This window comes from Diadema antillarum, unplaced genomic scaffold (assembly GCF_040938485.1).
Source record: "Diadema antillarum isolate AM-2024a unplaced genomic scaffold, OU_Dant_1.0 seq00001813_RagTag, whole genome shotgun sequence".
NCBI classification, from domain to species: domain Eukaryota; kingdom Metazoa; phylum Echinodermata; class Echinoidea; order Diadematoida; family Diadematidae; genus Diadema; species Diadema antillarum.
In genome coordinates, this window is record NW_027272488.1 from 102,040 (window position 1) to 114,791 (window position 12,752).

The window sequence follows — 12,752 nt, forward strand, 5'->3', positions numbered from 1 at the left end:
ATATTCCGAATGTTCGTAATTCCGAAAATGAAATAAGGTTCGTTATTCCGGAGGTTCGATAATCCTAAAATGAAAAAAAAGCGGGGTCGTTTTTCAGAAGAATCCTGAAACCTAAAACGCTATAAGGTTCGTAATTCCAAAGGTTCGTTAGTATTCACCTTTTCATTTTTTGGATTAACAAACATTATTTCATTTTCGGTTTAACGAACCTTCGGAATATTGACTCTATTCATTTTTGGATTAACGAACCTTCGGAATAACGAACATCACTCGAGTCCGATACATTATGCACACACAGGTTTGGCGGACATGAATAGTCCCGGGGAATTTCGCTGTTTATCATACTGTCACGAAATATTACATTTAAATGACTATGATTATTGAATCTGTGTCCAAACTCCAAAAAGGAATTTACGCGAATATTCCAACTCGAGAGGATTAACAATAATTACATACTTTCAATGATTTACACGTGAAATAAGCGACTATTACAATCATGAATATCATTTGGCACGAGTGAAAAAATCCTTTTGACTGAACCTTTTCAAAAAATAACAATTCATGGCAGAAAAGAGAAAAGAATAATGATGAATTTTTCAACACCAATTAACAGAAATATGGTTTGTAAGACTTGATGGAATAAATAATGTATTAGTTTGCCATCAGTAAGTATACACTAATACTGATTATAAAATAACGCTGGGAATATACATCATGCGCGGTCGCAATGGTCGTTTGTATTAGCGTGATTATTATGACATCATAAGGAAGCTGAATGACCCCCATCAAGCACACGGGATCAGGAGATGAATAGTCTCCTGTTTTGACCATTTTTCTGTCTATCTGTGTGTGTGTGTGTGTGTGTGTGTGTGCGTGTGTATATATATATATATATATATATATATATATATATATATATGCGTGTGTGTGTGTGTGTGTGTGCGTGTGCCTTCCATCGTAAGTCAATCATTGCAATATAATGAGAGGACGGAAATGATGACCCCTTATCATTAATGGTGTAGCGATGATTGTAGACCTAAATGATTTCAAATGAGCTCGCCATGGCATCATCGCGCCTCTCAAATGCAATCAAACCTGTTTTCGGTACTCCTGATCAGCGTTTGAAATGTCATCACGTATTGCGTTGTTCCCTCAACACCAGTATGATGTCACCAATGTGTATTCAGATGATCATGATGAGGGCATTCCAAGAGACATACATGCGCGTCTAAACCTGATTATGACTGAATGTTCATGATTGTGTCCATTCATTGGACCCTCTGAATTCGATTATTGAGGAACACAACATATTCTAAGAATTTCATGCCGTCCCATGTTAACGTATACACTCACACAGAGAAACACGTAATGGAATACCCACACACTCCGTCTTATGCACTCCTATACTTTTATAGAATATAAATTTTGTTTTTCACTGAAAGTACGCCTTAAATCGCCGTCATTCGAGCTCGGCGCCATCAAAAACCTGATAACTTGCGCCGCTACTTTTCGTCCTAGAATTACGCAACGTGTCATATTCTTGTAGTCTTTTTTTTAATTTCTGTTTACGGGGTCTTTTTTTACTGAATGACTGATTTTCTCTTCTTTGACCTGATGTCTAGAGATGGGGTTTCCGTCAGGCGACGCCAGCACTGGAAATCCAAGATGACATTTTGAGGAGAAATGGTCTGAGAGATGACCGCTACTGTTGGCGGGCAAGACAAGGATAATCTGCCCCACCCCACCCCACAGCAGGGCGCTTTCCTTGTCCTCGTATTCATGCACGTGCTAGCTTCTTGCAAAATAGAAGCTGATTCTTGAATATCAGCCGAAGTCGATTAAAATTGTAGCTTGTTCTCTTTCTCTCTTCCTCACTCACTCACTCACTCACTCACTCACTCACTCACTCACTCACTCACTCACACTTTTATCATTTCATTTGCTTTTCTCTTTTCAAAAGGGAGCAGCTTGTTGCGTAATTTCCGAAGAGATTCTATTTGTACATGGGGGTGGGGGAAGTTACCCCTTGCGTTAGATATCACAAGAGAGACGAAAAAATGAGGTCACACCCCAACTATGAAAAGTGGAGGTCAACCATCTCCATTTGTTGATGGGAGGACTGTGTACTTCCCGAAACCAAACGGTCTCGCCTGTCCAATCTAAACAGCGCGTGACACTTTTGTATAAGTATACACATTTTTTTTTCCATCCGTAATACCTTTTTTGAAGATGAAAATCTCGGCCAAATTCATTACTCTGATGACAAGTGGTTTCTCCTCCTTGCATAAGGTGACGTCATCCGGAATTATTCATTTCTCTTAGTCTTATTCTTCCTCTTATATCGCTTTCTAGGACAGTTCGTGATTACTACTCAAATGGCGAGAAAAGAGCTGGCGTGAGAAATAGATTACCGAACTATGTAAGATGGGTTTCTCTATAATGTCATTTTGTGCATGATTACACGTTCTCTGTACCTGAACCCGTTTCTCTGTCACGATTTTATGCCTTTTATCAGTTTATACCTGCCTGTAACATGCCACTGTGTTGTTGTCAATAGATTAAGATTTGCCTTCATCCTTTATTTCTCCTATTCAAGGCACTCTCTGCTCTGATTGATATATGGAAATCAATCTGATTTCAGACTGGCAGTTTGGTTACACTGCCTTTCTAATCAGATTTTGTAGACTAAAGACGTATATCAAGCAACGAATGAATTATAACTAAAAAAAGAAAAGTGATGCAAATGTTGATCTGAAGATTCGAATTCGTGACAGATACGGATGTTATATGTTATGTACAGTTACCTTGACTTTGGCAGACATTGGAACAAGACCTCTCTCTCTCTCTCTCTCTCTCTCTCTCTCTCTCTCTGTGTGTGTGTGTGTGTGTCTTTCTGTCTGTCCGTCTCTTTTTCTCTCTGTTGTGTTTCGTTTCTCTAAGGATACTGTCTGCAAGAATGACTAATTAGATGCTTTAAAATGTTTTCTTCTATGCTCGGTGACTAGCTAAATGTCATTCGCTGCATTTAATTTCTAGGGGGAAATCCACCTTGAATTGCTGTGGAGACAACTCACCCCCCCCCCACCCCTGTTATTTCCCAGACAACACATTTCATGTTCATGACTGGCATATTTAATTTCATGGATGAAAAGAAAACTAGAATTAGGGCTGCTCACAAATGCATCGATGGAAATGAATTCACAACATAAAGGAATGGCCTCGATCCATTTGGATGTCTGCTCGGCATATTTCAGATCGAGATCGAGACAATCCCATGAATGCTGAATACTGGGATGTTAACCTGGAATAATAGTTTTCGGAGAAGAAAGATATGCCACGATTGATATGTTTCCGACGTTAGGCACTGCACGTTCAGGAGGTAAACTGCAAGAATGTGTGCAACTAGTTCTCTTGGTAAGCTTGCAAAGCAGTGGTGAGAGCGCGCGTGTTTAATTTGAGGAGATCCCGTTATTGCTTGTAGTTCTTTCCATTCTGCCTTTTATCAAATTTTGATTGAATTCGACTGTACGCAACTTGATGACAATAGAACTTGTTCAAGTCCTCTTTAACTGACGGGAGGAAAAAAATCACACTTACAACTATAACGTTGACGGAAACATCTTGCCTTCGAAGGAAAAATATGGTAGGGTGGGGATTGAGCGCTGCAAGGAACGTAGTCCCCAAACTATTACTGTTGTTTGACTAACGAGACTGTTTGTGTAGGAGTATTTAAGTTCCCTCCCTTTATATGGACGTTGACGACTCACTGATTTGAAGGTAACTATACGATGGGAAGCAGCTAAATCAACTCGAGATAGAAAGAATCTTGGTGATTGTTTATCAAAGCTTACACGAGGACAATTAGACAAGTTAGCTCTGGAACGATGAGATCATGAACCTATTTGATTAAACATTGCAGACGCTAATGATGCTGTAACTTGTTGGACATTTCACTGTATGCTTCCAACCTCCGCAAGGTAATAATTTCATCAGATTCTTTTTAACTGTCATATGACCCTGATAAGAGCTAATCACAAATCTACCCCGAAGAGCCAAACACCACTATCTGATTACAACTCCCAAAGTCCTAATCACTGCGTGGGCAGTACCTTTTTTTCTAATTGGCTGTATATCACTCTATTGCAAGGAGCCTTGTCTACTGCATAGCCTTCTTCTGATGTTTTCACGGGTGCGTGATTTATCTAAGTGGTGTTAAGAACATAAACGTTAGACGTGTGGCTCATTGATTACATGTAAATCAATGTGATAATGTTCTCTGACGATCTTCGACCTAAAAGCGAGAGAGGTTCTCAAAGACGCAAGCATGTTTTCCTACACGATATTAATATAATTTGATCCAAAGCAACAACGTATGATGGCGGAACTTTTCCTTTCTTCCCCTTGTCTGAGGAGCAGCAATGATGATAGACACAGGCTATTATGACGTCAGCTTAACTCTCTCGCTTTGATAATAATAATACAATGGTCTTATTCTTACCTTGGTTATCCTCTCTAGTGGTACGTAATGTTTTCCAAAAGGAAGCTGTGGTTATTATTACCCAATGATTGTCAGGTGCCCAATGTGCACCTATTGATCAATAGGCACAAATTGCCTACAACAATTGGACAAGGTCTTGTTCTAGGATTTACGCTGCGGGAAGGTTTTTGAACCCGGTAACGTCTGTACAACGAACCTACGGCCTTCCCACAGCACATATACAACAGGGCTTCAAAACTCCCGTATAGGTAACGGTAGAAGTTGGAATTGCCTCGTTAATGATACTCTGGTATACCCCTCACCATGCTCTTGTGATCATACCAATTAATTGCCTTCAAGTCAAATCGAAAGTTAGTGATCTACAAACTAACTCTGGGCATAGAGAACTAGCTATGAAAATTAATACAATAAAACAAGCCCATGCAGAAATAAAAAATGAAAGATACAAGGTCGATAGATTTGATTGGTCTGTTGGTAATCAGGTAAAAAGAAAACATATTCTTAGTTGTATATAAGTGGCAAATATGCCACCAATGAAAGGATCTTTAACCACAAGATTTATTCATCTATAACCGTCGAGTATTACTGCCCAGAAAGGGATCTGTTCGTATGCTCTTTAATAGAGAAAAAAAAGATTTGATTTATTCTGATGCAAACAACAGTAAGTGTTTGCAATGGCATAACACACCAAATTCAATATTCTCTACTCTAGGAATATCGAAGGATTTTCAAGAACAAAGAAGAAATTTATATATGACCTAATTCAAAAGGTAGAATAAGCTGAATGGTATAATTTCTGTCAAAGAAAATTAATCGATTCACATACAAATAGATAAAGCAATAAACTCTACACAGAAGTTTGAACACCTGCTGTTTGTTTCCACCTGTTATATACACATTTCACGCTCGTGACGATGGAACAGTGGGACACTATTTGATAATTGAATCTGATAGCTGGAAATTGCGCCGACACAACATGCTTAGTCGATAGAGTTCTACAGCGGTTGAGATATGACACAAACATACACAAATGGACATAGCAAAAAAATCGCGTTTATAGTTAATGTTTAATCCATAACCTCCTTGTCGGAAAAAAAATCGAATAAAAAAATGGACTGAGCTCAGCCAGGATTTTTTTTTTTTTTTTGGGGGGGGGGGAGGGAAGGGTTGATATTGATTAGATTAATATATAAGTTTTCAATATCAAATTAGATTGTGCGGAAAGCTATGACAGCCGTCACATTCCGGTGAATTGCATGATCCTGGAACTGATTTTAATATCCATTTTTTTCATGCTATTACCAGAATGCAGCTTTTCTTTCCCATGGCTTACGAAGAAGAGTCTATGTTTGCAACAACGTAAGGATTTCAATGCAACACTAAGTTGTTAGAATCACTGTATTTTATCAGCATTGGTCCTGTCTTCAAACGGAAAACGGTTCAAATTATATTACGTCCTTAGGACCTATACGAAAGACCCCTTTTATCTCTTCCTATCTACCTATCCATCTATCAATCTATCTATCTCTCTTTCTATCTACCTATCCATCATTCAATCCGCCTATCTATCCATTCATATTCTGTTTCCGACTTATTTCTTTATCCGTTTATTCCATATTACTATATTAGTATAAACGGAGAAGTTGGCGTATGCTTGTATCTATGATTAAAGGCGTAATGTTTATGATAACTAACATCAATGTTAGACCGTTAGTGCCTACCAGATTCCCGACTGTTTTGTAAGCTGCATTTCCTTTTCGGTCAGCTATTGTGTTATTTGTATCTGCCTCTCTGTTTTATACTGTGTATAGTATTCTTTTTCATTATCATTTCTTTAAGTATTTTCAAACACCAACCCAATCACATTTCCCCTGTCTCTGGAGGTTTGCTGAATTTCTCTTTCTCTCTTGTTGTTATTAGATTGTTCCATGCAGGAGATTTTTCCTTGTCATCTGACCGTGGAGGTATTAATTCCATTGCCAGCTGCAGAATCATACACACTCCATTTAATGCTCAATAGCACGGTGGCTGGATGAGATTGATGCAATCATATACTGAAATGAAATACGAATATTTTACCCCTTTGACGTGTTTGATGCCCTGTGCTTTATCAGACACGAAAAGCACTCGATCGAGGCGATAGGCAGTCGTAGCATTACGACGCGGAGACGCGGAGACAGTTTTCTCATGATGTCAACCGTCAAATATGAATAGCGCGCTCTATGTCGTCGCTGTGAAAGGCTGCAACATAAATTTCGCATACGAGGGGAAATTCTTACTCTCCACGTTCCCTGCTTATTGCACACAATGCTTAGAGCGCAACCATCTCTTAATGCTTGAGAAGGAATTTAAAAGTAAGCCAATATTGTAAAACTGCACTACATTCTCTTTTAATCGACTGATATTAAGGATTTACAATTACAATATATCGTTGGGATTGCATCATTGTTATTATGAAATAAGAAAATAGTTCCAAAATAGGCCTACTCATAACAACGAGAAACAGTGACATTGAAATCTATATGTTACATTGTGTGAATTGAAGTTTACCTTTAACTTAAAGAAAAAGGAGCTCAGTAATTCACCACATTATGTAAACTTCCCATGTCGTAGAGGGCGGTAAAGGTCCCTACATTTCCAGAACCTGGAACTAAAGGTAAACATTGCCAAAGAACAGCCCCAGAATATGTGTCCGTATCCGCTAATTGCTACCTTTCAATCATCATTGCTGTTATTGCTTTTATTTCCATCCCTGTCATCATTAGCATTATTGTTATCAATATTATCAGTACCATTATCATCATCATTTTATTATCAATTTAATATATTAGTATCATCATTATTACCACAAACTATTCGCTATTTACCTATAATTCATGAGTCAGAGGCAAAACGTTACAATGGACATCTGGATTTATAACAAAATGTGCTACTAGTACTGGCATAAAGAAAGTCACCAGGATGCATTGTTCAATGATTATAACTTCGTCCGTACAGCAATTCGAAACAAGATCTTGGTCGCTTTACATGCGTCGTCGCTCCTCGTAATGATGACTGTGTTTCCATACTATCCGGTGACAACCCCCATCCCCCCTCCTTCCCCTCTACAAATATCAATCTTTTCGCCAAACCCTTAACAATTGATTGTACGGGATCAACGTCATGATTAGCCGTTATTTTTCCATTAAAAAGCAAAGACCATACTTAGCGGAGAAAGCCCAGTGGTTAAGTTTGCACATGCGCAGAAATATTCCTACGTCGTCGTCGTGTCACTCTCTCCCCTCTCCCTCTTTCTCTATTTCTGTCTCACCATCCCTCCTTTTCACCTCCTCTCTCTCCCCCTCCCTCCCCTCTCTTTCAGTCTCTCTCTCTTGCTCTCTCTGCCTCTCTCTTCGTCTTACACTCTTTAGTCGTATTGCACAGCTCACCGGTAGCGTGCCATTTGCGCAAAGTTACCCTCCGTTGCGCACGCATTGAGCGATTCACTTGTATCAAAATCTCCCCGGTAGTATTTTCATTATAATTATCAAAGCGATATTGTGCGAGCATTTCTTCCATGAAGGGTGCGAAGAACAGCGCGAGACGGACTCGGCATTCGTCACGTGTTCGAGGGTGGCGCTGGCCAACCGACAAAAACGTTCTTTCGCACAAGGTCGTCGATCAGTATTAAGCGAGGGGAAGCTAGCGACCAGTCGAGGCTGGCAGTCGCAGCGATTTTCCACGTAATTGACGTACGTGGACGGCTTGATTCTTCCCGCTGCAATTTCAAATCTTGAGTAGTCAGTGTGGTGTTTACATTCCTCTTCGTGGCTGGGCATACGAGAGACTCAATGTCAGGCTGAGAAGACCTGACTTGGCAGCCTCTCATCATCTGCTCGTTCTACGGAGACAGCCCAGGATTTCTGCATCCTTTTCGTCTTCATCACACTTTGTAACAAACATGCATTCCTGAATGTCGTAAAGGCTCTACGAACTGAAGTGTTTGCCGTTCCAAACTTCGAACACATCGAACTCAAGCAGTTTCATTCATGAATACTGAACTTTTAATTCTTCAATAAGTCTAACATCCAGTGCACTCGGTGATATTCGTTTTAAATTTTCTGCTCCTAATTTACTGTTCTTCACGCGCCGGCTTCATACTGGGGTTACCATCAATTCGCTGATTTCTTTCCTCGATCCAACGGACATCCACAACCCATGGATACCCGCACTAATGACTATCGATTATCCCCGCGAACGGACACTATATGAAAATCAATGGAGCAGACATAGTACGCTTAGAAGTGCTGCACACTTTACCTGGGACGAAGAAATAAGCATGAGTGTGAAGCTTCTTTGAACAGACCGAATACTTCACTATGTTTACGTGGTTTCCTTACTTTGTTTCTTTCTCCGGATTTACGTGTGACAGTCTCTGATCATGGAGTTTGACAAATGACATCGCAAAATAACGCTCAAGAGAACAATTCTGGAATGAGATGGACAGTTACCATTTGGAATTTCTTCTTTATCACACGAGATCGCCTCCAGCGTTGTATTCGAGTTGGTTTCAGTGAAACAAATATCTGTGATTTCTAAAGGACATGATAACTGTGGTAATTGTTTTAAATCAGATGGTCTGATTTGTCCTGTTCGCTTAAACACACGAAAAATTGATAGAAGGTAAAAAAAAAAGCATTTAAAAACTGTTCACAGGTGTCGTGTTTTCAGCAACAATATACTTGAAATACAGAAAACTTATTCCCTGGGTGAAACAGGGATGTATGGCCCCGTCTCTGTGCTATGTGGATGATAGTGACAAATGCAAGGAGAAAAATCGATACAATTTGAAGACATTGCAAACACAACATTCCACCACTAAACCCTCCCAATCAGGACCAACGATTCTTCAGCGAAACAAGGTAGACAATTTCAGAAGGTTTCTTGTTTGGTTTGGACAATGCATAGCGAAACAACCAAATAAGTGCATGTGCCTCCGGAGAAGTCTGATGTCTTGCTCAAATAGTAAAGGTGTGTCGATGAATATATTTTTCTCCCAGACCGGAGCGTCGTGTGGAGCTTGCGTTTCAAGTGATCGAGTGTGTTTGAAGCCAAGAAATCACCCTGCCCGTGCCAGTAGACGAAGTGGATTTGGTCATTGATAAGTAGTGACAGTGTCACGGGCAACGGCGGTCAAAAGATCACGATTTTTCGTTGAGAAAAGACAAGAAGACTTGGATCGAATAGGACACAAGCTACCCTGCAGGCTGTTGCAGATAAATTGAATTGACGACGAGCTAGCTGTGGCGATATTCAATTATTTAGCGAATGGGACACCGACACAGTGAGAGTGAAATGAACGTTCTCATCCCTCACCACGCGGTTTTCATGCATCGAAATATTCTGAATGAAACTTCGTCACAGAGACTTGGCGTGGGTGGATTTGTCTTCATTCATAGCATGCTGAAAACAAGTTTGAGACGTGCACGTTTGAGTTAGTCCCCTACTCTCGACATCTACGTCGAAACGGGTGTTTCGCGACAACCTAATGAGTTAGCTATCCGCAGAAGATATTAAGTTCGCCTACGAAGGACACTCGGTCGCCGTGTATGGGATCTGAGATTTGATTACGCAATAGACTCTTGAAAATTGCGCTAGGGGTGCACTTGGAAATGTGTTTTCGATCCTCGCAACACAGCATCGAGCCGGGAGATTGCAACAAAGCGGTATGGTAATTGTGTTTATATAAGACAGACCTAATTGTTATCTGTCAGCGACTAGAGAGGCTGCGGGGCGCACAAATTCTCCTGGCCTGCAATTGCTATTGACTGACAATGCATGCGGAGGACTGAATTAATCTTGCAAATCTTCATGTGCTACACCGGGCTGAAAACCGCTCAATGAGATTCCAATGTGTTGTGCCTACTGGTATCTACATTAGCTCGCCCAAAGAGAGCGTGCTTCTTTGGCAAGTGGAAGAAAAACGATAATCGATGTAAAAGTCATCTTGGCGTAGTGCGCGCAACAGACTTTGTACGCCGATACCAGGGGGAACCATTCATGTAATATCGGACAGAACGCTCGTACCTGTGATACAGGGTATAGAGATGGCTGGCGGGATGGGAGGTACGGAATATGTGGCACTGGCGGGGTCTGGTGGCCAGGAAAACGTGTCAGGGGAGTTCAGGGACAATCACTACCAGCAAACAGGTAATCACACAGTGGGATCACATAACATTACTTTAACGGCCTTCAAGGTCATCGGACTTACCACCATCATTCTCATCGGCGTGGTTGGGAATTTGTTGGTGTGCATTTCCGTGCTCAAATTTCGCAATCTTCGCATCGTCGCCAATTATTTCATCGTCTCCCTGGCGGTAGCGGACCTGGCAGTCAGCTCGGTAGTGATGCCCTTTGCTTTGTATCAGGAAGTCAACGACTGGAATTGGTGGCTAGGGGCGTGGCTGTGCGACCTTTGGGTGTCCGTCGACGTCCTCACGGCTACGGCATCGATTTGGAACCTTTGTGGCATATCTGTAGACAGGTTTCTTGCCATTACGAGACCGATTAAGTACGCCAGAAGAAGAACACCATGTATGGCCATGGTGGTCATATTATCCATGTGGTCAGTGTCCTTCCTCATATCGATCCCGGCCCTGATTTACGTCGGCGGATTCGACTCAGAAGGACAGGGAGAGTGCGCGCTGAATGTCAGCCCTATTTTTCAGGTAATCAGCTCAGCTCTCTCCTTTTATATCCCATGTTTCATTTTGCTCATCGTCTACTACAAAATTTTTCGATCTGTAATGGCGTTGAGTGCCAAGAAGCCGGGAATGCGGGAAAAGATTCAGCGAGACGCGCAAACTAAAGTGGTTACCATGCAGACCAATCTCGCGGCAGAAAGTAAAGAACAATTACACACAGAAATCAAAACAAACACGCAAAATGCCCTAACGGTGCAAAATAACGGTCGAGCGATGAGTAAGAGACCGAGCGACGACGGGGGAAGCAGCGTTCCGGGAATGCCGCCGTCATCAACGGGGAAGTCTCGGGAAAAGTCATCGACCAAGAAGATTTCGGTCGCCCGAGAGCGACGAGCGACGTCGGTCCTCGCAATCGTCGTGACCATATTCATCTGCTGTTGGCTTCCGTTTTTTATCACCAACGTTGTGATGGGTTTGTGCGAGGAATGCAGACCTCACATCACCTTCAACATCTTTAACAGCGTCACCTGGATGGGATGGTGTAACTCGGCGGCCAACCCCATCATCTACACCATCTTCAACCGTGAATTCCGCAACGCTTTTCACCGCATCCTAACATGCAATACGCGACACCGCCCGGGCATGAGGTGATAAGGGTGAGGTTATAGTTCTCCAGATGCAAAAAATTGAAGAAAAAAATCCTGTGTTCGTGCCCAGCAATTGCCACCTATAATTATCTAGCTCTTGCTACACAAGTCATGATGACTGATTGTGTAAATAAGTGATACACAAAAAAGAAGCACATAAGATTGTGATGATTTCATGTTTTTGTGGATTCCACCCTGGTCGCATAATTTGTCTTGCCGACGAGTGATGAAAATAAACATTGCTCGCTAATAATCAAGTGGAGGGAGAGAGAGAAAAATGCATATATTTAGAATTCTGTGATGATATCCGGAGCAGCTGTGGATGTGAAATTTTTGCCTCTGATGGAATTGTGGGAAGATGCGAGTGACAGATGTTTTCACATGTCAATGAATGAAACTTCTAGTGGCTTCCTGGTGAGGAAAGATATTCATTTATCTGTCCACTTTAATGTCGGTCCTCCATTGCGGATAATAGATAGAGAAAATCTGAATCTGAATCTGAATGAAAAGCCGAGGCACGAGGACAATTCCCTGCAAAGTAATCTGGGATCGTGCTCGAAATATCAGCAGTGACTCAAGTGATAAACTTACAGCAGTTCGATTGGTTGATGTGACACTTCAAACATTACACGAGTGATAAAGGTCAATGCAATGTCTCCGATAAACGCAGAGGTGTGACTACGACCATTTCTTTGACAACAATAACATCATGGTTTTGTCAGAGAAGAAGAAAAGCGACCGTATTTGTGATGGCGAGTTTTGAAAATGTATTCATATGAGCTGTGCCGATGAATGTGAGTCTGGAATTGTCGACGTTGCGTTGAAAAAGAGAAACAATCGAAACTGCTATTAATCACTTCTGCTTTAAATTAAAAAAGGAAAAAAATAAATGCCGCCAGGAAACTGTACACCTTGTTCAGATGG

The 12,752-nt window shown here is 41.2% G+C and overlaps 1 protein-coding gene across 1 annotated transcript; it reads left to right on the plus strand.

Annotated features, from left to right (window-relative positions):
* Window positions 1-8,999: 8,999 nt before the first annotated feature.
* LOC139712505 (probable G-protein coupled receptor No18) lies at window positions 9,000-12,177 on the plus strand. Its single transcript, XM_071624320.1, has one exon. The coding sequence runs from the start codon at window positions 10,585-10,587 to the stop codon at window positions 11,830-11,832; it is 1,248 nt and encodes a 415-aa protein (XP_071480421.1). The 5' UTR covers window positions 9,000-10,584; the 3' UTR covers window positions 11,833-12,177.
* Window positions 12,178-12,752: the final 575 nt, after the last annotated feature.

Excerpts from the sequence above, each read along its gene's own strand:
- LOC139712505 (XM_071624320.1), top strand. The coding sequence starts at position 10,585 with ATGGCTGGCGGGATGGGAGGTACGGAATATGTGGCACTGGCGGGGTCT.